At 43.6% G+C, this 22492-nt stretch overlaps 1 protein-coding gene across 3 annotated transcripts; it reads right to left on the bottom strand.

Annotated features, from left to right (window-relative positions):
* Positions 1–13213: 13213 nt before the first annotated feature.
* CALCB (calcitonin related polypeptide beta) lies at positions 13214–18578 on the bottom strand. 3 transcript variants are annotated; one of them, XM_027651268.1, is made up of 5 exons: positions 18466–18578; positions 17364–17459; positions 16918–17049; positions 13994–14181; positions 13214–13678 (listed from the first exon to the last, which is right to left on the bottom strand). In XM_027651268.1, the coding sequence occupies exons 2-4, from the start codon at positions 17447–17449 to the stop codon at positions 14019–14021; spliced, it is 381 nt and encodes a 126-aa protein (XP_027507069.1). In that variant the 5' UTR covers positions 17450–17459; positions 18466–18578; the 3' UTR covers positions 13214–13678; positions 13994–14018. The 3 variants fall into 3 exon arrangements, with proteins under 3 accessions (XP_027507069.1, XP_027507070.1, XP_027507068.1); XM_027651269.1 differs by having other exon boundaries at positions 13994–14178; XM_027651267.1 differs by lacking the exons at positions 13214–13678; positions 13994–14181 and adding an exon at positions 15578–16113.
* Positions 18579–22492: the final 3914 nt, after the last annotated feature.

Genomic DNA, 22492 nt, shown 5'->3' with positions numbered 1-22492 from the left:
TTTTCTCTTCCTCATTTCATCCATGTACTGGTTTCAGCTGGGATTGAGTTAATTTTCTTCCTAGTAGCTGGTACAGTGCTGCTGTTTTGGATATAGGATGAGAATAATGTTGATAAAACACTGATGTTTTAGTTGTTGCTAAATGGTGTTTGAGTAAGTCTGGGGCTTTTGAGCTTCTCACCCCACCACACCAGCAAAGAGACGGGGTGTACAAGGAGCTGGCAGGGGACACAGCCAGGACAGTTGATCCAAACTGGCCAGAGGGATATTCCATAACATATGATGGCATGGTCAATATATAAACTGGGGAGAGAGCTGGTCAGGGGCTGCTGCGCAGGAATTGGCAGGGCATTGGTTGATGAGTGGTGAGCAATTGCACTGAGCATCACTTGTTTCGTGTTTTCTAATTCTTTTATCGTCATTATGATTGTTATTATTTTGCCTTTCATTTGTCTCCTATTGAACTGTCTTTATCTCAACTCATGAATTTTATTCTTTCTTCTCAGTTCTCTCCCTCATCTGACTGGTATCAGGGGAAGATGGGACAAGTGGATGTGTAATGTTTATATGCCTGTCAGGTTAAACCACAACAGTCCAGTGCAGATTAAATAGCATCCCAAATTCTGTCAAGACTAGGGCACATTTCTTCCTCCATACAGCTTGTAGTCAGGACTGGCCACCCAAAAATTGAAAGGGGGAGAAGAAGAATAATCTTCCCTCTTGGAATTAAATTTTAGCCCTTTCCAATTTATCTCCTCCTATTTTACTTCTTACATAGTCTCACTTGTGTGTATTCTCAGTCCCTGCTTAGCCTTTGCTCTGTCTTGCCCCCCACAGTAATTAGGCAGTGCTTACAGCAAGACACAACCAAAGTCCTTGCACAATCACCACTCAAGTTTTTTCTTAATCTTCTTACTAGAAAACATGAGCTTCCTTTCTCCTTTTCTGCCTCCCTCTTGGATTTATTCCAGCAACTTAATGCTGTACAAGCAATAGAGAAAGTTAGAGGAAACCCAGTTTTTCATTTCTCTGACAGCCTGACCTAGGCTGACAGCTCTGCAGAGAAGGCAAGGTTTCCACGTGCTCTTCCCACCCATACAAGAACTGTGGCCCAAAACAAGAAGTTTCATCAGGGTTTTGCCAAGATATCCCAAAGTAAGGTTTTCTGAAAAATCTTCCCATTTTGTCTTGTCTATGGACACAGTGCTCAGCTGGGCTCTGTTGTTGCAGTAAGACCTGCTTAGTGCAGAGCTAGTTTAGAAATCTGGCCTGAGGAGTGATGAACCTGTTTTTAACATAATCTTTTTTTAAAAATACTACCAGTCAACATATGTTTCAAGGGAGGAACAGATCCGAATTTAGGCTTAAAATATCAAGGCCCCTTGGGAGCACAGGCTGCAGGCAGCATCAGTCAAGCACAGGTTGAGAGGAGCCCCAGTGATCACAATTCACATGTGATTTCCCCAAGCTCAAATTACAGTCTCTCAGGAACACAAAACAGGGCACCCAAATTAGTCCAGAGAAACACTACAGAAATCACACAGCCTCAGCCAAGGTCAGTTTAAAGCAGCAGTTGAAAGTCATGGCTCTGTTAACCACATCCAATCATGCAAGAACACCAAGGTTGCTGGAGCCCTTCCACAAAATACGTGTAGTCTCCACATTGTAACATTGTCCTCCATCACAAGACAAGATCAAGGCTTTGCCATCCAAAAAAACCATGAATGGCTGGGTGGCTCATGTGCAGAAACATCTGGACTGGATAGGGAATAACACACAGAAAATAGCCAGTGAGAGTGTCAAAAGTTCAGAGAAGCAGAAACTGAACATCATCCTATTTCAGCCCTACAGACAAAGATATCACAAAAAGTCAAGTCAGAAATTGAAAGCCCATTGTGCAGGAGAAGTCAAGATTACATAACTTTTTAAAATTAACAGTTTCCCATTGCTCTCTCTTCTCCCTATAAATTATGCTCTCTTACAAGTCAAGCTCAGAGAACAAAGTACCAAGCCTGGTACTGTAGATAGCTCGTCGCCAGGCAGGAAGGGGAAGGCCTGTGACAGTAGCAACACATAAATACATATAATTTCAGGGAAACAACACTAAGACTTCTCCATGCCTCTGCCTAACAACACAATCTCACCAAGTGGAGCTAGCAAAGGCAGTATGTACATCTGGAAATGCAAAGACAGCAGTCTTCTACCACACAAAGTTGGTAATATTCTATTAAATTGAAACCTGCCCTCTTAGGACAAACCATGTCTCAGTCTCCCACAAATTACTGTGAGGAAAAAATGCCTTTAAGCAGAGTCACATTTTCAAAAAGCCATATGCTTTGATATCCCATAGCAAAACAAATAACTTTTTGCTTCTTATGACAAAGGATCAGATTAATTTGTTAAATTTTACTCTAGGATTACAAGGCATCCTAATAAACTTTAATGAACTTTCCCTTTAATGAACTTTCCCTTTAATGAAAAAAAGAAAACTGTTGTCATAAATTGTAAATTATATTTTTTAAAATCATCAGAGGATTAAAAAAATTGTTCTATGGAGGAACATCTGTACCTTGTTCTCGGGTAATTTCAAGTACTATGACAGCTCAGCAGTGGAAGCCAGACATCCAAAATGGGATATCAGCTGAGTTAAATTAGTCTGCATATTAGTATACACTCGGATGTTATAATAATACAGTGTTAATAAGACATTATGTTACGAAGTTACATAGAGGAAAGCCTGAGTATACCAGCTTTCCCTTGATTTGTTATTGCTCAGTTCAAAATGCTGCCCTGATTTCTATGCTTTTACTCTTTTTTTTTTTACAAGGTTCTGCCTCGCTGAATGGCAGCACAGATGGCACCCAATGAACAGTATTTTATAACTCCTCAGCCCTCGTGACACTGCACGTTTCTCAAACCTCGCGGTATCACCCATTATTTTCTTATAGCACCTGTCATCACTGCCACGTTCAAGCCCAGAACAAATCTGAAGTGACAGCACGATTCTCCCTGCCAGTGGTTCTCTGCCATGAGTGGATACCAGCAACCAGACTATTGTATGGTAATTTTGAACCTTTTGATGCTTCCACCAAAGCTTGTAATGGCGTTTTGAAGAAAAAACCTTCCTTTGGGAAGGTGGGAGGGTGGGATTCCAAATTCATTCTACAGAGGGGTTTCTACCTTCCCCTCACCCCCAATGTGATCTTTCCTCCAGAGCTGTAGAGTGAAACAATGCTTCACTCACACCACTACTGGCAGGTTTCAGAAGAAACTCCTTCACAGAACCATCAAAAATAAACTTCCAAATACTTTTTTATTTGAAAGGCCAGTTCATTTTACAAACACAATTGACCTTACTATCACAATTTCCTCTACTACAGCTTCTCCGTGCTGGACACCCTCTTTTAACTTCCCTACTCAGTACATTAACACATCACTGATAATTATTAAACCATGACAGCAGTGGGAATACCATACCTCAAGATACCTACCTTTTGGGTGAGGCTGTACGGTTCCTCAGCTTCCAAAAGCCAGCTGGGAAAATGCTTCATGTGCTAAAATTGTGTTATTTGTACACACCGGTTTTTGCAACCTGCTCTGTGTTGACATATTCTGTGTTCTTGTACTTATCTGTGATATTTACTATGAGCCATCATCAGATTTCAGCCAACAAGCCTGAAGATGTGTTTCTCTTTAAAGATGTGTAGAAGTCCATTGCTTTGCAGCAAAGTCCTTGAATGTGCTTTTAATTTTATGTCCACTGCACTGGAGCATGCACTTAACTAGGCTTTTTTTGAAATTAGATTGATTATTCTTAGATGAATTCTTATTCTTTTTCTTGGACAGCTACCAAACACAGTTGTTCCAGCTCATTTATACAAGGTATTCATTTTTGTGGATGCCTACCTGGAAAAACAGGTCAGGTGCACAGCACAGGCAGGGCTGTGCCTGGCACTGGTCTCGTGTTCAGGGCTGTTCACTATGATAACTCTCTCTGCATCATTTAGGACCCAATGAATAATTCAGTGGAGTCTCATTACTCCATCAGTCTTTTTTTTTGTTTACTGCAATATCATCCTGGGGTTCAGCACCCATCTGGCTTTAGGCATAAAACCTGTGGAAAACATAGCAATTTACAAAGGCTGGGGGGAATTTTTTTCTGTGACGCTGGAGTCCTACAAACAGTACCTCTGATTTTCTATTAATGAGAAAGTCAACTGACCTGAGAAATTAATCGATACATGCATCTTCTTTACATGCTGTGGCAAAATTCTTTTCTCTCACAGGCTTAATTTGAATTGAAAACAAAAACACACTGGAATCTGGGGAGGTCTTCCAAGAGCAGGTCAGGGTGCTCTGTTCCTCTTACATGTTTAGGGCAAGGCCTGTGAATTTTATTCTCTAATGCAAACAAAAGAAGGATTGGTGTATACCGCAAAAAATCTGCCAGTGTCTCTCTCACACAAGTATCACTCTAATAGACATGTGGCTTGTAACATAAAACACAGCAGGACTTCATTATCACAGAGATACTGTGTAGGGGTGAAGAAAAGTTATCAAATACTTCGACCAGACGGGCTAGACAAGTGAAAATCTGAAGTATGTGGTTATTATGCTTGAGAGCAATGTGCCTGTGAACTTACCTTTGACTTTTTCCATTTAAATATTTATCAGTTAATAATAGAAGCTCCTGCAGAATAAATTTATTACTGAACTAATCTGGATTAAAAATGGGAAGCATATTTAACATCTTCATTTAGACCAATAGCAATACAAATACTTTATTTTCCTTTAGACCATCTGAAAAAATTATAAAAATCCAGAAAGACATTACTCATTTTCAGTAACTTCTCTTTAGAGAGAGAACAAAATTAGTTTGAACTTGAGTAGCAAGTGCCATTTTATGTGAAAAGACTCAAAAGTTACTCTGACTTACTCACACCTCTTGGTAACTGAGTTATACCAGAGACTTTCTGTGGCTCCTGTGCCCTCTAGCTTCTAGAAGATGTATTTACCAATCAATCCCTTAACTTAAGCAGGTTTATATACTTTTCATTTCTATGCAGTCACTGAAAACTTGCTAAAACAGAAAGTTTAGCCTTTCCCTGTCTTCTTGCCAGATATAACTTTAACCTCAGACAGAACTGAAGACATGAAAATCTTAAGTCTAGATTCTTTTTTATCTTAAAGGCACTTCATACTTCTGTGGCAGTATAAAAGGGCTTTATAGGTACACTTTATATTTATACCAAAGAGAGTAGGTTTATATCAGATATTAGGAAAAAACTCTTCACTATGAGAGTGGTGAAGCACAGGAACAAGTTGTCCAGAGAAGTTGTGGATGCCCCATCCCTGGAAGTGTTAAGGCCAGATTGGCTGGAGCTCTGAGCAACCTGGTCTAGTTGAAGGTGTTCCTACCCATAGCAGGGGTTGGAACTAGATGATCTTCAAGGTCCCCTTCCAACACAAACCATTCTATGGCTCTATGATATCATCACAAGCAACTGAACTAGAAGTGTATTTCACCTGCTAAATTATAAACTTTTGAAAGAGTAGAGGTTTTACCTCAAATTCTACCTGCCACACCATTAGGGTGGCACCAGTGGCAGCCTCTAAAACATAGCTTCTGGAAATGTTGCAAGGGATACATAAATAAGAAATAAAATTTTTGTTGAGAGCAAATATTGGTGATTACACTGAGATAAAGGTCTTATGGAGACAGAGGATATCTGGGCTGTTCTTTCTGTGAGTGGAAGACTTTGGCAACCTGTGCTAACAAGAGGCAGGACCCAGGGATAAGGTTTTCAGTTACCATTGCTGCAGCTGGAGATACTGCAGTTATATGGTGGTATTCCATCATCTTTCAGAGAGTCACTGGAATAACAGAATAGAGACACCAATCCTATCAAAAACTTCATTCACAAGGACATATCAGTAAGTTAAATACTAAATGCACCTGGTTTTAAAATATTAAGTTATAAAACCAGTGCTTTGACACATGAGGAGCAAGGTAACACATAGTTCTGCCACTGTCTAGTAGAAAAGGGTACAATAAAAACATTTTGTCTCTTCTGAGAACCTGAGTTAGGAAAGAGAAGCAAAAGGCAGCTTCACGTAACACAAACAAAAGTTTTTCTACACTGAAATGTGTAACCTTACCAGGAATAAGCCTAAAGTAGTAACAGCCAATGCATAAAGTTTATGAAAAAAATCTTTGCCTCCATTGTCAATATGCATCAAGTGTTTCAAATGGCTTGGTCTCTCATCTGCTTATCTGTAAATCTTCTAAAAAAAAAAAAACTAAGGCAGTTTTCATTTAAACTCTGCAATTCCAGCATTTAAAGGTCAGATCTATTTCCTTTTTCTATTTAATTCTCTGCATCTATTACATTAAGAACACAAATCAATATTCATTTTCATAACTAATTTAACTCTTAGATAGTATCTTTAACCATAAAATGATAAAGAAGACTGCTCCAGCCTATGAGGAGAGTATTGCAAACCTTGTTTGGAAAATGTACACACACTCAAAAACATTCCTGACCACATTGTCTTCTTCAGCCTGTCTGGGAGGATGGACGTTAAAAAGTACCTAAAAGTTACTAAGCCTATTTCATAGATAAAATCTTCCTGTCTTCATGGAAATCACTGCACTGGAAGGATTGTCATCCTTCCCCCAATCCACTTGCTTCAAATTCATTTGCAATAATGAGGCATTGCTACCCAGTACTAATAGTAACTATGATGTTGTTCCATACAAAAACATGGTTATATCATGAGCTAAAAATGGAATTATAAACTATCTATGCAATTTTTTTAGGAACATATGCTAATTAGAATAATTGGCTCCCTCCACAATAAGACACAGTGAAGACCTATGACAGCCTTTCAAACATGTCAGTAGAATAATAAGCAAATTAACATGTCTGACATAATAGATTTGGACTTTCAAAGTGTTTGGAAAGCTGCAAAGAAAGTATAAAGACTCCAGATAGGCATATGAGGATGCTCCTTCAGTGTGGTGGGTTGACCCTGGCTGGACTCCAGGTGCCCACCAAAGTCTCTCTGTTCCCCTCCATTCTGAACTGAACATGGGAGGGAAAATAAAAGGCTTGTGGGATGAGATAAGGATGGGGGGAAGTCACTCAGCAGTTACCAATGTGAGCAAAGCAGACTCAACTTGTGAAAATTAGTTTAATTTATTACCTATCAAATCAGAGTAAGATAACAAGAAGTAAAACCGAACCTTAAAAACACCTTCCCCCACCTCTCTCTTCTTCCTGGGCTTAACTTTACTCCCAATTTCCCTACCTCCTCCCCTACCAGCAGCACAAGGGGATGAAAAACTGGGGCTGTGGTCAGTTCATCACATGTGGTTTCTGATGCTACTTCCTCTGCAGGTACAGGACTCCTCAAATTCTTCCTCTGCTCTGGAGTGGGGTCCCTCCCATGGGACACAGTCCTCCACAAACTTCTCTAACATGATTCCTTCTCATGGCTGCACTTCTTCACAAACTGCTCCACTGTGCATCCCTTCCACAGGGGTGCAGACCTCCATGGGCTGCAGGAGCACTGCTGCCTCACCCTGGTCTGCACCACAGGCTGCAGGGGAATCTCTCACAGAAGCCACCCCTGCTACCAAAACCTTGCCACACAAACCTAATACCAGCAGAAACAGCCTGAGAGGAAACAAACAAAAAGTGAGCAAAACCTCTGGTTTTCTAAACAGCAAAAGAAAATTTTTCCTTATGATTACAATTTCTGACTTGTAGCAAAGCTATACAGGAAAATTGTTGGCTGTGCAGCAACAGAGGTCAGTGGAACCTACCAGGAAGGGGACAGCTGGGGTCCATAGGCTATCTCCTTCAGCCCTAGCAGAGGAGGAGTAGGCAGCCTCCAGCACGCCCAATACTCTGGGTCACAGCTGCTGTGGGAGGACGGGAGCCAGCGAGAGGCAGCAAAGCAGCACAGAGCTATGTTCCTTCTCAGGCTATGACAGTAGTATCATGCCAGGCAGCTCATGCAGTAGGATGAAGCCTTTATATGCCTCTCTCTCGGGGGCCAAAAGGATCACCTTGGCCACTTGTCAAGGCGGGGGCTTCAGCCTGGGGAAGTAGAAGTTGTCAGTCCCTCTTCCTGCCCTGTGAAAGGGCTGGGGCACAGTCTGCCTTCGGGGCACCTGGCAGCCCTAGAGTAATTTGCCCTAAACCAACCCTCCAGCCCCCAGAACCAGGCACATCCAGCCTTTCTGAGCCAGCTGACAGAGAGAACTTTGAGATAAGAGAACACCTGCAGTGCTTGGCTGGACACAAAACACCACGTTAAGAAAAACAAAGTAACGTACTGAAAACACTAATCTGGCTGTCCTCTCCACCTTCTGTGCTCTAATATGATAGGTGGCCTCTCAGAGGAACACCTGAGCTGTCTGGCAGGCAGCTCCCAAACAGCACTGCTTCTGCATCCACACTTTGTAATTACACAAACTGTTCAGCATTTAAAGCCCTCATAGCTTCCTCTCCTTTGCTTCATCCCAAGGCAATTTCCTTTCTTAAGCATGGCTGCTGGCATCTCAAGTGTTCATGTTTGCTGGCTATCTCGGAAGCAATTATTCAAGACAACCTTGGCCGGGGTTACTCAAGCCTGTTGTACCTGTGCCTCTACCAAACACCTGCAGATGACCACACTCCTTGCCCTGTAGGCTCCTCTGAGAAGAGTGGCTTCAAGGCTCTCAAAGAGCAGTTGGAAAGCCAAACAGATATATGCTGTAGTTAGTGGACACTGGACTGATTAATGCAATGTCAAATTGGCTCATGTGCTGATGTGACAAGATGTTGTTAGGAAAAGCCATTGAAAAGGAGAAGAAAACAACGGAAGTAAATAGAAAGCCAAATAAGCAAGAGTGTAATCATTCTTTTGTGGACAGCCAATATGAGTGTAATGCAAGTGGGAGTGTTTTCTCGCACATTACAGGGGTGGAAAAAAGCCTGCCCAGAGGTATATACATTCAGATTTTTAAAGGCAATGTGTGCTTTCGTGGAGGTGACACTAATAATTTAGCCGGGATCCCAGCTCAGCCCCAGCCAAAAGAGTAATTGGTGAAAATAAGAATTATGATAAAGCCAAGAATAGAAAGAAAAGAGAAATGTTGCAATGATTCTGATTACTCCATCAAATGGGAAAATTCACAGAGATCAGAAATCTCATGGAGAAAGTATTGTAATGCTTGGAATAATTTAGAAGTGGGAATTATTTACTTTCTTCAGGAAAAAAAAATAGTTACCATACTCCTTGGATATTTTCTGCAATAAAGAACAGTTTTAGAAGGCAAAAGTAGAGGACAACTCTCTACAGAACAGGGGAAGGATGGGGTGCATTTTAGAACAATAAAGAGGTAGCGAATGTTTGCACTGTGCAGACTCCTTCCAGCTGCCAGGGCATTCAACTGACTGTCAGAAGCAGTGAGCATGACCAGCTTGGAACCAAGCTGCCAGTGTTCAACATGGGTGAAGCCAGGCTGGAAACATCCAGTTTATTTCTAACCAGTGTTCACCTGTTTTGAGACAGTTCAGTCTAGAAAAACCCAAATTCTCCAGCACATATTAAACTATTCACCTTGTGGAGATGTTCAATCTGCTAATTAGACATGACTGGATTAGATAACCAATACCAAAATTTACTACTGCCTGCTATAAGTTGCTTTTGGCAGTGTTCAGTGTCAGAAGCAATAGCATTAGCTCTGTTCCTTTCTCACACTGCAGATAATGGAAGCTTTCAGGAAGATGAATTAAATTTCACTAACAGAAGGAGAAAAAAAATGATCTAAATATTGGAGAGAGACACAGTGAAAGTTCAGTTGGGTTATTTCAAAATGATGCTCTAGTGATATGTGCAGCAATGTCCTGGTGAATGATCCTGAATCAAAAACTCAGTCAGATATAGGAGCAGAAGAGCACCTGCCCTTTGACAAGAAGCACACAGCTGAACAGCTCCTGCCTCTCTGTTTCGGCAGCTGCAAAGGTCCGTGGGGACACATGTTGATATTAGTTCCTGTTATCCATCACCTGGCACGGCACCAGCTGGCCCATGTCTGCCTGATGCCCCATGTGGTGCCACAGCCCAGCACAGGAGATCTGGGGGCTCATGACAACAGCAGGGAAGCAGGTGAGTTTGCCTTGTGTCATCATCCCAAGTGGCTGCCCCTGCTCACGTCCAGCTGGAAGCTGCACCCACCGGCAAGGCAAAAGCATCTGAATGATCCCTGGATGCCCTTCTCTCACTGTCACTTGGCACAAGATGGTGCTTTTTTACCTGCCATCAGCTCAGAGCAGAGAACTGGGCAAAATTCATAACCTTTCCTGGGCCCTTGTGGTGCATGTGCCCATATTTGTACCGGAAAACCAAAACACTAGAAAACAGTCTGCAAATTAAAAAACTCTACAGCTACATGAATACAATCTACAATAAATTATCCTCAGATATTTATTTCTTGGAAATTTCTTCCGCTTTTCCGTTTACTTGAAAAGTACTCTCTCAAAACCTTCATTTGCACATGGATTAAAAAAAAACACCCTAGTGGTTGAAGAAAACACACAGACAAATATCTGAAGACATCAGAACAAAACTATAGTCATGATGATACTGCCTCATAAACAAGAATACAAACACTCATGAGTGACTGATCTGTAGTGTCTTTGCTGACTGAATACCAAGTAACTTGGGTTTGATGCCACTCACAGATACTGCACTACCACTGTATTTTCCACCTGCTTTAAGCATGCTTAGAATGGCAATGTAATTAAAATGGAAAGATAAGTACATTAGAAACCATACTTTCCCTTATTAAATGCTAATTCCAAACCAGATTTGCTCCTGGGGTAGAAGTTTAGGGTTTATTTAACAGCTGATAATTTTGGGTAATATTACCCAGGACAGTACTTTTTAAAAATGGAAACAATTCCTTCCACTTGTTCGCAGTCAGTTGAAATGATTGACAACCCTCTAGCATCTCTGCAATTGCTTCTACCATGTCTTCTGTCTTAAAATAAAAATAATAAAAAAAAATTTTAAAAAATTAATTTTTACATCTCTTCTTCTCTCGTTTCAACAACAACCTGCTTCTTCTGAAAGCAGCAATGAGCAACTCAGTTTCCTGGTGAAGGGTTTCTATCCCTTCACATCATGGAAAAGGATATAAAGGTCCTCAATTTTTTTCATATTCACCTTTTCTTCCATAGTGCTTTGGCACTCTGTCCTTTGTAGGTGTATGTATAGGTAGGTGTATTGAATTTCTGTACAGACATTCTAATGAGAAAAGAGACAGAAGATATAACAGGAATAGATCTTGAGACAGGAAAGTAGCTATTTCTTCCTAAGGAAAAAGAAAACAACAATCTAAACAAAAAAATGTATCAAAAGTTCCATCTGATATTTCTACAACCAGGACAATGTTAAAACCAGCACTAAGGTTACTATAATGTTTTACATGTAAGGTCTGTGTTTTGGTGTACAATGTTAGCCTGAGAAAATCTCTCTGTCTGACAGAAAAAATGTATAACTTCATTAAAGTGAAAAGAAGGACTAACAGTTTTTAGACTAGATGGACACTGCAGATGCCATTCAATTACACAAAGCAGTCTCAGGTGTCTCTCAGTAGAGAATGGCTGTAAATGGAAAAAATAAACTGCATTTAGACTTTGAAGCCAGCAGGGGTCTAGGAATGCTGCCTGGCTTCTTATTGAATACGAATCACTAAATTACATGTATTCATCCCAATAACTGTGCTTAGTGTTTTATCTTGGAGAAGATTAAGCTCTTATGTGCTGTGGTAGGGAACAAAAGAGACACACTGCCACCTGTGCCCAGAGGATCTGCAGTGACAGGGAAATGTGTTGCTGAGGTAGCCAGGTGACCCCAGTGTACGACCTCCCACTTCATGTAAAGAAAAATGGGGAAAAATACCTGAAACATGGTAGAGAATGCTTACAGGCTCCAAACCTGGCAGTTTGGTCTAACCCAACCAGATCCTTGCACAAAGATAGTGTGGTGGTTCACCATGCAGGTATAAGACACCCAGTTACGGCCAAACTCAGATACTTCAGGAAAAAATGAAAAAAAAAAAAAAGGCACTAGACTACCTCTGGACAACGAATTTGAAAGCCAAGCCTGAACATCCCTTCTTTGCCCATTTAGGCACTGGAACTTTTCCCTATAAACTGGCTTATATCTCCTACAAGATCCACTTTGTACACTGACTTACCAGGGCTGAAGGGTTCCCAGAGGAGTAAAATCATAGCCATGAATGAGCACGGTATAGAAGCGTCATCACTGGAAGGCCTACATCAGGCTGACCAAGCTTCTCTTTTGCTATTGCACCTGCAGCAGAGACAGACAGAGATATTGTGAGAGCCTTAACCTTTGCACAGCAAGGTGGAGTCGTCTTCCTCACTGGATGTATTCAAGAACCACCCGGATGCAATCCTGTACAATGTGCTCTAGGACGACCCTGCCTGAGCAGGGAGGTTGGACCAGATGATCCACTGTGGTCCCTTCCTTTACTCATTCTGGAATTCATCTGAACTGATGAAGCAGATTTTAGGGTCAGGCTGTAAAGCACGAAACAAATCTAAACAAATATCTGACTCAGCTACTAAAGTGAAACAGCAGCAGCTTTAAGAAGGAAGTTGGCAGCACTACTTAGAAGTCCATGGAACGCTTCCAGCTACCCTCTTCTCCACTCACTCTAATTATTTATCCCTGATCCCTAAATAGACTCTGTCTCAGGATTGCTTCAAAGAAATGTACATTTCCGTAGCTTCTTTTCTCTTCCTTTCTAATTCACTTTTTTGACCTTACACAAAAATCTTCAGAGTATGTTAGGTCATTACATCTGAACTACATCCTGTATAAAAATATTTGGTCTTAAACCACATATGATGAAATTTGTCTCCATGGTTTTACTAAATGTAACTGTGGCTTCTTTTTATTTTTATAGCAGAAGCCTTACTGAGTCGTGTCTTTTGATTGTTTGCGGGGTTTTTTTAATATATATAAAAAGCAGCTATTCTTCCTGTTCTGAACTTTTGACTCAAATTCTAGTATTATAGTTAATAATGCTAGAACAGATCAATGGGCTAGCTGATCTGCAATGATGTTGGCTTAGAGCCAAATGTTTCCATAAGTGGGTCCAAATGAAAAATCAGTATCTCAATCCAAGTGTATCTAAAATACTTTTTTTAATTTTGCGTAAATTCACAAATAATACAATATTGAAGTGATTTTTTTTTAAACATACTGTACAATCAGGTTAGTTGTTTTACATCAAGGCACAGCACACTGTATAATACACATGCCTTGCCAGGCAGCAGTTTAGTATAATCCCCGAGATTTGGCAGTAGGGCCAGGATAAGTAGCATGGATCACATAAGCTGGAAGATAAATAAATAATAGATGCTGTCACATTTTATTTGAAATAGAGTTGCATATAAAAAGAATATACAATAATTTAACTTTAATAACTAGATTCTCTTGTACTATACATAACAGAAGTGTTTTCATTTGTATTAAATAAAACATTTTCAATATTAGGATGAAAAATTAATCTTCTTTTTGGCTGTCTTGGTTTATGGAGAAGAGCTGCTTCCATTAGAAATTAAAGTCGAGTTTTCAGTCTCATTGCAATCTGAAAGAAAGAAAACCAGAGTTACTGATATGTTGATAATGAAATGTTACTGGTAAAATAAGCAAATAATTTCAACCAAATTGTTGTGTTTAGTTAATGTTCTGTGAAGATAGTTTTCCAAGCAGGACATCTACAAAAGCTCTTCTTCACAGTCCAAACATGCCTTTGTTCTATTTGTAACATTTTTTCTTTATACTGTTACTTGCCCTGCTGAGGTTACCACTGTAGGTCTGTTACTCGTGCAGCAAAACTAAAACTTTGGTGATGGCACAGGCTGCCTGCACCGTGGGATTCTGACTGTTGCAATGCATTTACCATGTTCACATTATCACACAGCTTTTTATATCTGAACGCTTCTTCTTCGCCTGCCAAAGGCCTTGGATCCCACGTTGGTTGGTACGAAGTTGTTCTTGCCCACTCCCCCTGACCTGCTCAGGAAGTCTGCCAGGCGGTGGGTCACGCAGGTCGCCGTGTTGCACGCCCGCTTCTGTGCTGTTACACTGCTTTTCAGAAGGAAAAGGAAGAGTTAGTTCCCACAGCACACACCCTGCATGCAACAGAATATCAGTAAAGGACGCTATGACTAGGAAAGGCTCTTCCGTAGCAGAAAAAGCAGGCTTGCTGTGCAGTGAGGATTTGTCACCTTCTGTGTGCACAGCTTACAAGTGCTAAAAGATGCATCTTTACAGTTTTCTAAATGTCAAGCTTACTTTACAAAAGGTGGTCAAGCCCTGCCTTTCCTGGACAGTTGGACTGGAGACTAAGCCAGCCGACATTTTCAGCAACACCTGAGCTATTGCCTGCCTCCAGCTAGGCATGGCCACGAGAGGTGCCAGAGGTCCAGGTCTAGAGCGTTTAACCAGTTTCTGCTTCATCCAAAAGCTCAGATCTGCATTTTGGTTGTGGTGCTGCTGCAGGGCAGAAGCAGACACTGATCTTTCACTTCTCACTTCAACACCTATGCTCCAGAACACCCAAAAAGCACATGGAATTCCAGCATCATTGATGACTGCGGGAGCTTTGTCAGTGACTCTCATAGGGCTGTACATGCACAGTAGCTGACCAGCTGCTTTCAGAGGCTGAATCACATAAAAATACTGCTTCCAGGTACTTAATGGGAATGAGGGAAACCTCTCTTTCCTGCAATTAGAGCTTTGTCTGCTACAGTACTTCACCATGGGAATAGGTCACAGACCTCAACAGTATTAGTTCTGAGCACAGAGTTCAGCCTGCAGCTAACAGTTTTGCTAGACGGGAACTTTAAGGTATATTCATTCACACAGTCCTTGCTTGGAGAATTTTCTACTAAAGCATTGACTTTTTCTTGCAGTAGGAGGGATTTTTGCCAGATAACCATCACAAGACAGTTTATTAATGTTAACAATGAAGAATGTTTGTAACACCAATGCCAATTTCTTGAATTAGAAGATAGATAGATGCAGTAATGCAACAGAACTAATTCAATCCTTAATTCAAGATAATATAATGTAGGTGAATTAATATAAATATTTTAAAGGTACACAAGTTTTAAATATACTAGTGCAAAGACCTATTGTAAAATAAGAAAAAAGAAAAAGAACACAAAATTCTTACCTGGACGTGTTCAGTACCCAGTTTTAAACAGGATTACATTTCTAGTTTGTTTGAATGAATATGCATGAGCCTTCCCTGAATTCTTTGCTTCTCAGGTTCTTTACCGAGAGGATTGTATGCACGTCTGATTACAGCACTACATATTAACGTATATGTATAATTTTGACTTCTAAGTTCTCTTTCAGTTTTTCTAGAAATTACTATCGTTGCCTCTCTTGAACATTAAGACAAGTTACAAAATTTTTCTAGCCTTATCTAGAAGTCTCACATTCTAAAACAAGTTATTAAACCAAGCAGATCTAATCCTTATAGAAAAATAGGTTTATTGAACAAGTGCATGGGCAAGCACAAAAGAAAGAATCTACTTTTACATTTAGCAGCCAGAAATGAAGAGCCTTGTTTAAAATTTTTTTAATCAGTGTCTAAGAAAATCATTTGAAATGTCAAGGTAGTGCTGATCATTTTTATTTATTTTATTCCCTAGCTTGGTATGCATGTTATATTCTCTGTCTTCCTAACATTAGGTCCATCTCAAACATTCTCTGTCGAAAACAGAATCAAAAGAACATAGCAAAGTTAGCAATCAAAGTTAGATCCACATGCATCAAGTTAAAAAAAGGGAGAGGGGGAGAAATAAGCATGTCTAGTTGTTTCCTAGGGGTTCCCCATAGTTTGTATAGCGTTCATGTTCCAGGTCACTCAGCACATTTCGTTTCTTGCCAGGAGTTCCAGCCCCGACGTCAGTGCGAGGGTAAGTTTGCAATTTGTGCAATTCTTGAGACAGTTTGCCCAGCACACAAGTACTCAGACTGGCACAGCGTTTGGAAATGGGTCTATCCAGGCTGCAGGGGGGAAAAAATAAAGACATGCCAAAGGAAGAGTAACCTCAAACATGCACATTCATGCCATTCTTCCCTAGGAAAAAAAATCTACAGTTAGTTAACTTAAAAATGAATTCAAAATAAATCCAAACCCTCTGCATCACATTCCATGCAAGGCAAGTTCATACAAAAGCAGTCAGAAGGAAAACATTATTTTTCAATGAATCCAACTTTGTTGACAAGCAAGTTCATTAGCCTTTTGAATGCTCATAGTCAGAGGTCAGGAAGCTTAACTTCCCACATCTTCCAGCATGCTGCTCAGTCACTCATACATCACCATGCATTGCAATGCAAATCCTGTTAGGATAATGCAAATGCTCTTGCATGCCTTTGGTCTAAGGCAGAGTGATGCTGCGTGCATTAGGAGGAACACATCCCCTCTGCCAGGGACTTTCCATGCCTTACAACAGCATGCACCTTCATGACAGAGAATCCAAGAGTGACTGAATCACCCCTAACTCTCCACTAGAAGACATACCTTTTGATGCCATATTTTTACACAACCTACTCATTCAAGATCAAATCGCCCTCCACTTTCAGATGTAAAAGATAGATAGAAGCAGGTTAACTAGATGGAAGACATTGTCCAACACCGGTATTAGGATGCCTCTGCAGTATCATCCTTTACCAGTTAGCTGACCACAGTGAGCCATAACCCCGAGAAAACAAAAAAATCTTGAACCTGCAAAGCATCTGCTTTTGCTAAATTTCAAACACGTAACATTGCCCCATTGCCTTTCTCCTGCCCAGGACTGCAGTCCTTACCTGTTCCCCTCAGAGGCTTGCTCCAGCTCTTCTGCTGTCATCTGTATGAACTCTTTCACCAGCGCATTTAATAACCTCCGAGCTTCGTAATCACTGAGCGTCACTCGATCCGTTATGGACTCCAAGCCAGGTCTGAGCAGAGGCAAGCACAACAGGGTGAATAAAACCCAGGCTGCTGCAGAAAGCCACAGGCAGGAGAGAGGGGTCTGACATGCGTTTTGCTGCATGTCATTGACAATGTCGTTCACCAATGTGAATGTGCAAGCCACCCTCGTGCGCAGCATTGGGCATTTTATAGATGTAATCAAAAAGCCACAATGTCAAACACAGCATAAAAAGCAGCCACGTCTCTCATTCACTATAGTCTCTTTCCCTGCTAGACCTCTAAAGAATATTGTTTTCATACCATTCAGACATAGCACTCAGCAACAGGACCAGCTTCTTACCTGACTGGGGCTGCCTGGAAGCTGTCCATCTGGCACACAACCAAGGCATAAACAGCAAGGAAAGATGAAATCTTCAGCATAACCATGATTTCCTCTCTACAACAAAGAGGTACATCAAGCAATGGCTGTTTTCCAACCCTCTCAATCCTGCAAGTTCCACTAAAGAGGTCATTGATTCTTAGCCACAAGTAGCACAAATACTAACAGCTTATATTTTTTTTTAATGTTACTTTCCTTTTATTTTGATTATTGTTATTGTGCTTTGGTTTTCTCAAAATTTTAAGATAGCTTAGCACTATTACAGGACACAAAAATGTGGCTTTTCAGACCTGCAGTTTTATACAGCTGTTTGCATTCAGCTTAATGCACTTCCCCCCCAAACTAATGGAAAAGACATTCCTCTAACTACTGCACACAGTGTCATAGACAGTGTGTCCAACATGAACAGATAGCTATGGGATACAAGTCACAAGGGAAAAAAAATGTTTAGCGTTTAACATTTTTGAGAATGAAGTGCCCCTGTTAGCACTTTACCTGAAGATACTTGCTTCTTGGCAATCAGCACACTAATACTCCAGATTACACTATAAGAACTAAGTAGTTTAATTTTAATAAATATTTTTACTCTGAAACCAGAAAAAGGATAAGTTAAAAATCAGTCATAAGAACAAAACCTGTAAAAAAAAAAAATTCTGTAACTGAAGACAGCTGCTTTGAGATGCACATCTCTTTCTCACAGCATCGGTTCCCTGGACTCAAAGGAGCACATCCTAACTAGAACATCATCTTCATTTCTGCCAGCTCCCAATACTCGACGGGGCTCACGGGAACGACGAGACACCTTCCAAAGGACGCCCCGCTTCCCTACGGCTCTGTGACCGGCAGCCGCACCGCTCTGCAGGGAGCGCCGGTCCCAGCCGTACGCTCCACGCGGTGTCGGCGCGGTAAAAGGAAGTGAGAGACCGCGGAACAGCTGCCTCCCACCTGCCTTGGCACAAGTACGTGAACGGAGGCATCACGGCCCCGCACCCCGGGAGAGAAACAGGGCTGCCGCGACCCGCCCCGCGCAGGGAGCCGGACCGGGAGCCGGCGCGGAGCTTACCGGCGGTGCGGCGGGCAGGAGGAGAAGGAGGAAGAGGAGGGTGCTGCCGGTGCGGGTGTCGCCGCTGCTCCGCGCTGTCACGCACCGCCGCCGGCTCCCCTTTATACCTGCCGCCGCCGCCGCCTGCGTGGGCGTCCGCGCGCGCCCGCCAGCCAATCACCGCCGCGGCCGCGCGACGGGCCCCGCTCCGCCATTGGGCGCCAGGGCCCGGCTCGGCGGTGACGTCATGGCCCGCTCCCCGCGCGTCCCATTCACAAAAATCGGGCGCGGGGCGGGCGAGGCACCGGCGGGCACTGCGGAGGGAGGGAGGGAGCGAGAGAGAGGGAGGGAGAGAGAGAGAGAGAGAGAGGGAGAGAGAGGGAGGGAGGGAGGGAGGGAGCGAGCGAGCGAGCGAGCGAGCGCCGGAGCGAGCGCCGGGGGGACTGTTCCTGCCGCTCCCCCGCGGGAGCGCTCACGCGTGGCGACCTCTGCAGCAGCGGGACCGCATTGCAGAGCGGGGCCGCTCCCTCCCCGGGAATTCCCGCTCCCCCCGCCCCGGGCAGCCGCCGCGGCTCCAGCGAGGAGCCCGGGTGCCCCGACAGCAGCGAAGTAAGGGCGGGCGGGGGCCCCGCGCTGGCGGGGACAGGCGAGATGTGCACTGGGGTACGCGGTGCTCGCGGCCGCCGCCTCCCCAGCGCTGATCCCCGCACGAAGCGTGCACCCCAGGGAACCCTCGGTGCCCCGGCAGAGGAGGGGGCGCTGGCGGCCGATGCCCGCCGCTCCTCACCGGAGCGACGGACGCTTGGCACCTGCGAGCAGCCCCGCGGCGGCAGCGAGCGGCGCTCCGTGCCCTGCCGGGCGCACACACCGCCCCCCACCCCGGAACGGGTCCGCCTAGTAACTCCGCAGTCCTAAAGGAAACCATCATCATCGGCGTCACCATCTCCATCACACAACTTTAGGGACAGGTGCAGCGCCTTTCCGTGCACGGAAGACGCACCTGGCAAGGGAGAATCGCCCCCGCGCTGCACGGCGCTGATCCCCGCCGGCGGGGATTACCGGGCAGCTGCGCGCTGCCCATGCATCACCCGCCGAGGACCCTCTGTCACGGCGGGCGGCACTGCACCTGCCTTCGCAGGATGTTTGCCCGGGTGGTGTGTTTGCCCAGGCGCAGCAAGTACCGGCCCGGCGGGGGCGGCCACGGGGAGACGCGGCTGGACGCGGCACGGGGGTGGGAGAACACCGTTTGGGAGGGGGAGAAGCGGGCCGGGAGGGATGCTCGGCAGCACCTGGGCGCGGAGAGTGCTCCCACCGTCCCCCGAGAGCGCCTTTCCTGCCCGCCCGAAGTCGCTGGGCGTTTGCAGAGGACGACGGCACCGGCAGTCGCCGGCAGCGGGCGATGGGTCGGGCGGGGGGCGCACAGGGACCGCGGCCGGAGGAGGCGGGCGGGGGGCGCGGCCAGTCCCTGGGACCCCCGGCACGGTGCGGCCACGCCCGTCCCCGCCCCTGCCCTCAGTCCCCTGCATTGCCTTGGTGCTTCCTGGCTCCCGGCGGCTGCGGACACCGCCGGCGGCTTCGGTGGGTGACGCCTGTGCCGCTGTCGCCCGCAGTGACACGGTGGCGAGCGAAGCCCCGCGCACAGAGCGCGGCCGCGCCGGGGGCGGGTGCCCAGCGCGGCTGGATCGCTCGTTTCACTGTCAAAATGGACGAGGAGCTTTCCTGGGGACATCCCGGCGGCTCCTCGTTTATGTTCTTGCAGAAGCCGATGACACGGGTCACTGCTGGCGGCTGGAGCCGGGTGTTTCACCGGAAAAATTTGGGGAGAGCCGCGGGGCGGGTGATGTTTTGTTGATGCGATTTTAGCTGGGAAGTTTAGAACGAAACACTGACATACAGAAAACCACAGGCGGGTCGCTGTCCGTGAGGTGAGGGTTTGTTCTTTACCTCGCTGTCAGCCTTTGGGGTGCCAGCCCCCCTTGGCCGCCCCTGCTCCCTCCCCTCCCAGCGCGGGGGTGGCCACCGGCGGGCGCTGCGCCGCTTCCACGCCCTCGTTTTGCAGAACGACGATTGCAAAGCCCTTTAGTTTTTTGAGGTCTTGGTTCTGGGGTTTTTTTCCAGACGACAACTCAAACCACTTGGTTTTTTGGTTTAGGGGTTTTTGTTGTTTTTTTTTTCTAACACGTCTTCGTAGCTGCAGCCCTCACAGATGGATGATCTCTGGAAGGCTTCCTCCTCCCCCCGGCACAGCCAAATTTGAAAGTTCGTTTTAAACGGCAGCTCCCTCGCACGTATGCTCATCACGGGAATCCCTAGGGAGAAGGAGTTTAAGTATTTGATTTTTAAATCTCTTCCGATTTCAGGACTCCCGTTCTGATTTCAAAGTATTGTTTTCTGAAGTTGCATTTACGAACATTAAGCAGCACCTAAAGAAACGGCTCGGCATCTCTATTGCTGTTTTAATGTGACTTATACAGTTACACCAGCAGAAATAAAGTGTAGGAATTTAAATGATTGGGCTTCCAGCCCGACAGTTATTCTCTCTCTCTCTCCTCAATTCCACTGTTCCTTTTCTCTTCCCATGTTAACAGTTACTCGTTCACATTTCCTTTGCGGAATTATGTACTCCTTCTCCATATAGAATATTCTCGTTTTAAAGTTAAAAAAAAAAAATCCAGACCATTCTGGTGTAATAGCATATTTCAGTTTCCTCCTTCAGGGAGGAAAAAGCTAAATTTTTTTTATGGTTGATTCCAGTCAGTTCAAGTCCTTCTCTTGCCAGTGCAACTCCGTCCCAGGCTGGAGCCTGTAGGATGAAGTGATTACAGGATTTCAGGTGCCAACATTTCTACTTTAAGCTTTCACAGGAAGAAACGTAAATTTAAACCAACAGGTACGAATGCCAATAGATCTACTTTTGTGCACGTATAGATGATGTAGCACTTGGATGTTGGCAAGCACTTTGGCTGCTCCTTGCCAGCGCTAATGGAGGGACTCCCAGCTGGAACGCTTATCCTATTTTTCCCCCACAGCTATATGTCATCTGGTCTCCCCAGATAGATTTGCCTTTTGCAAATCTCGCTTCTCTTATATGTAAGATGGAGAAGAAGGGGAGTTGATGAGTTTGTGTATTTGAAGCTGTAAAAAAGATATAGGATTTTCACAGAGTAATGGTCTGCTGTTGCTTGATAAATCCAAAACTAGAGGTTAAGTATTCATGGAAAAACTAGCAGAGAGGGGTATTTTGTAGTATTGCACTAGGAAAGTAAGACATTTACTGAAACAATCTGTTTTGAAGAACTTGTTCTGCTTTCTTCAGTGCCTGATAATATGTCAGGTAAAATAATCAATGGGTATAAGTTCAAAACAGGTGAAATGAAAAGCTACAGAATTACTGGATTTTTTTATTATTTTAAGAAATCAGATTATCTAATGCAACCCACAGCTCCAAGTAAAAGGAATTTCTTTTTCAAATAAATTTGTTTAAATTTGTAGACAATAAGAAAAACCTGGGTTATTTTAAAGTGACTTTCTCTACACTAGATGCAACTTCTTACAATATTATACTCTTTGATATAGTTCAACCAATGTATTTGAAAATGTGGCCATTTCATCTACTGTAAATATTGCCATTATGTCAACAAGCCACAGACACTGCAGTGAAGTTTTTAAGTATTACCAGCTGACATGCTGTTAAAAAAATAACACATTTCTCTATTATGTTGCAATTTTTGTTCAATAATAAAATACAATTCTTCAAGAAAGAAAAGACTGCAAGCTGCAGAGATAAAATCTCCATTCCAAATAATAGTTCATAGCAGAGAAAAGCAGACTTTACAGAAAGGAGAGGGTAGGCTGATGATGCCACAATCCACAGACACAGTAAGTTCTTCACAAGGGAGGTGAGCATGATTCAGGTTTCTGCTCCAAGTTAGTGCTTCATAGCACCTAATTAAGCTTTTGTAGATAGGGATAATTCATGATAAAGCCATCTTTAAGAATCACATGGTCTTTCTTTACAAAGAGAAGCCAGGGAGTTATTTATTTGAGT

Source organism: Corapipo altera, unplaced genomic scaffold (genome assembly GCF_003945725.1).
Source record: "Corapipo altera isolate COAL_440 unplaced genomic scaffold, ASM394572v1 78, whole genome shotgun sequence".
NCBI lineage: Eukaryota > Metazoa > Chordata > Aves > Passeriformes > Pipridae > Corapipo > Corapipo altera.
This window is presented reverse-complemented; position numbering and strand designations above follow the sequence as displayed.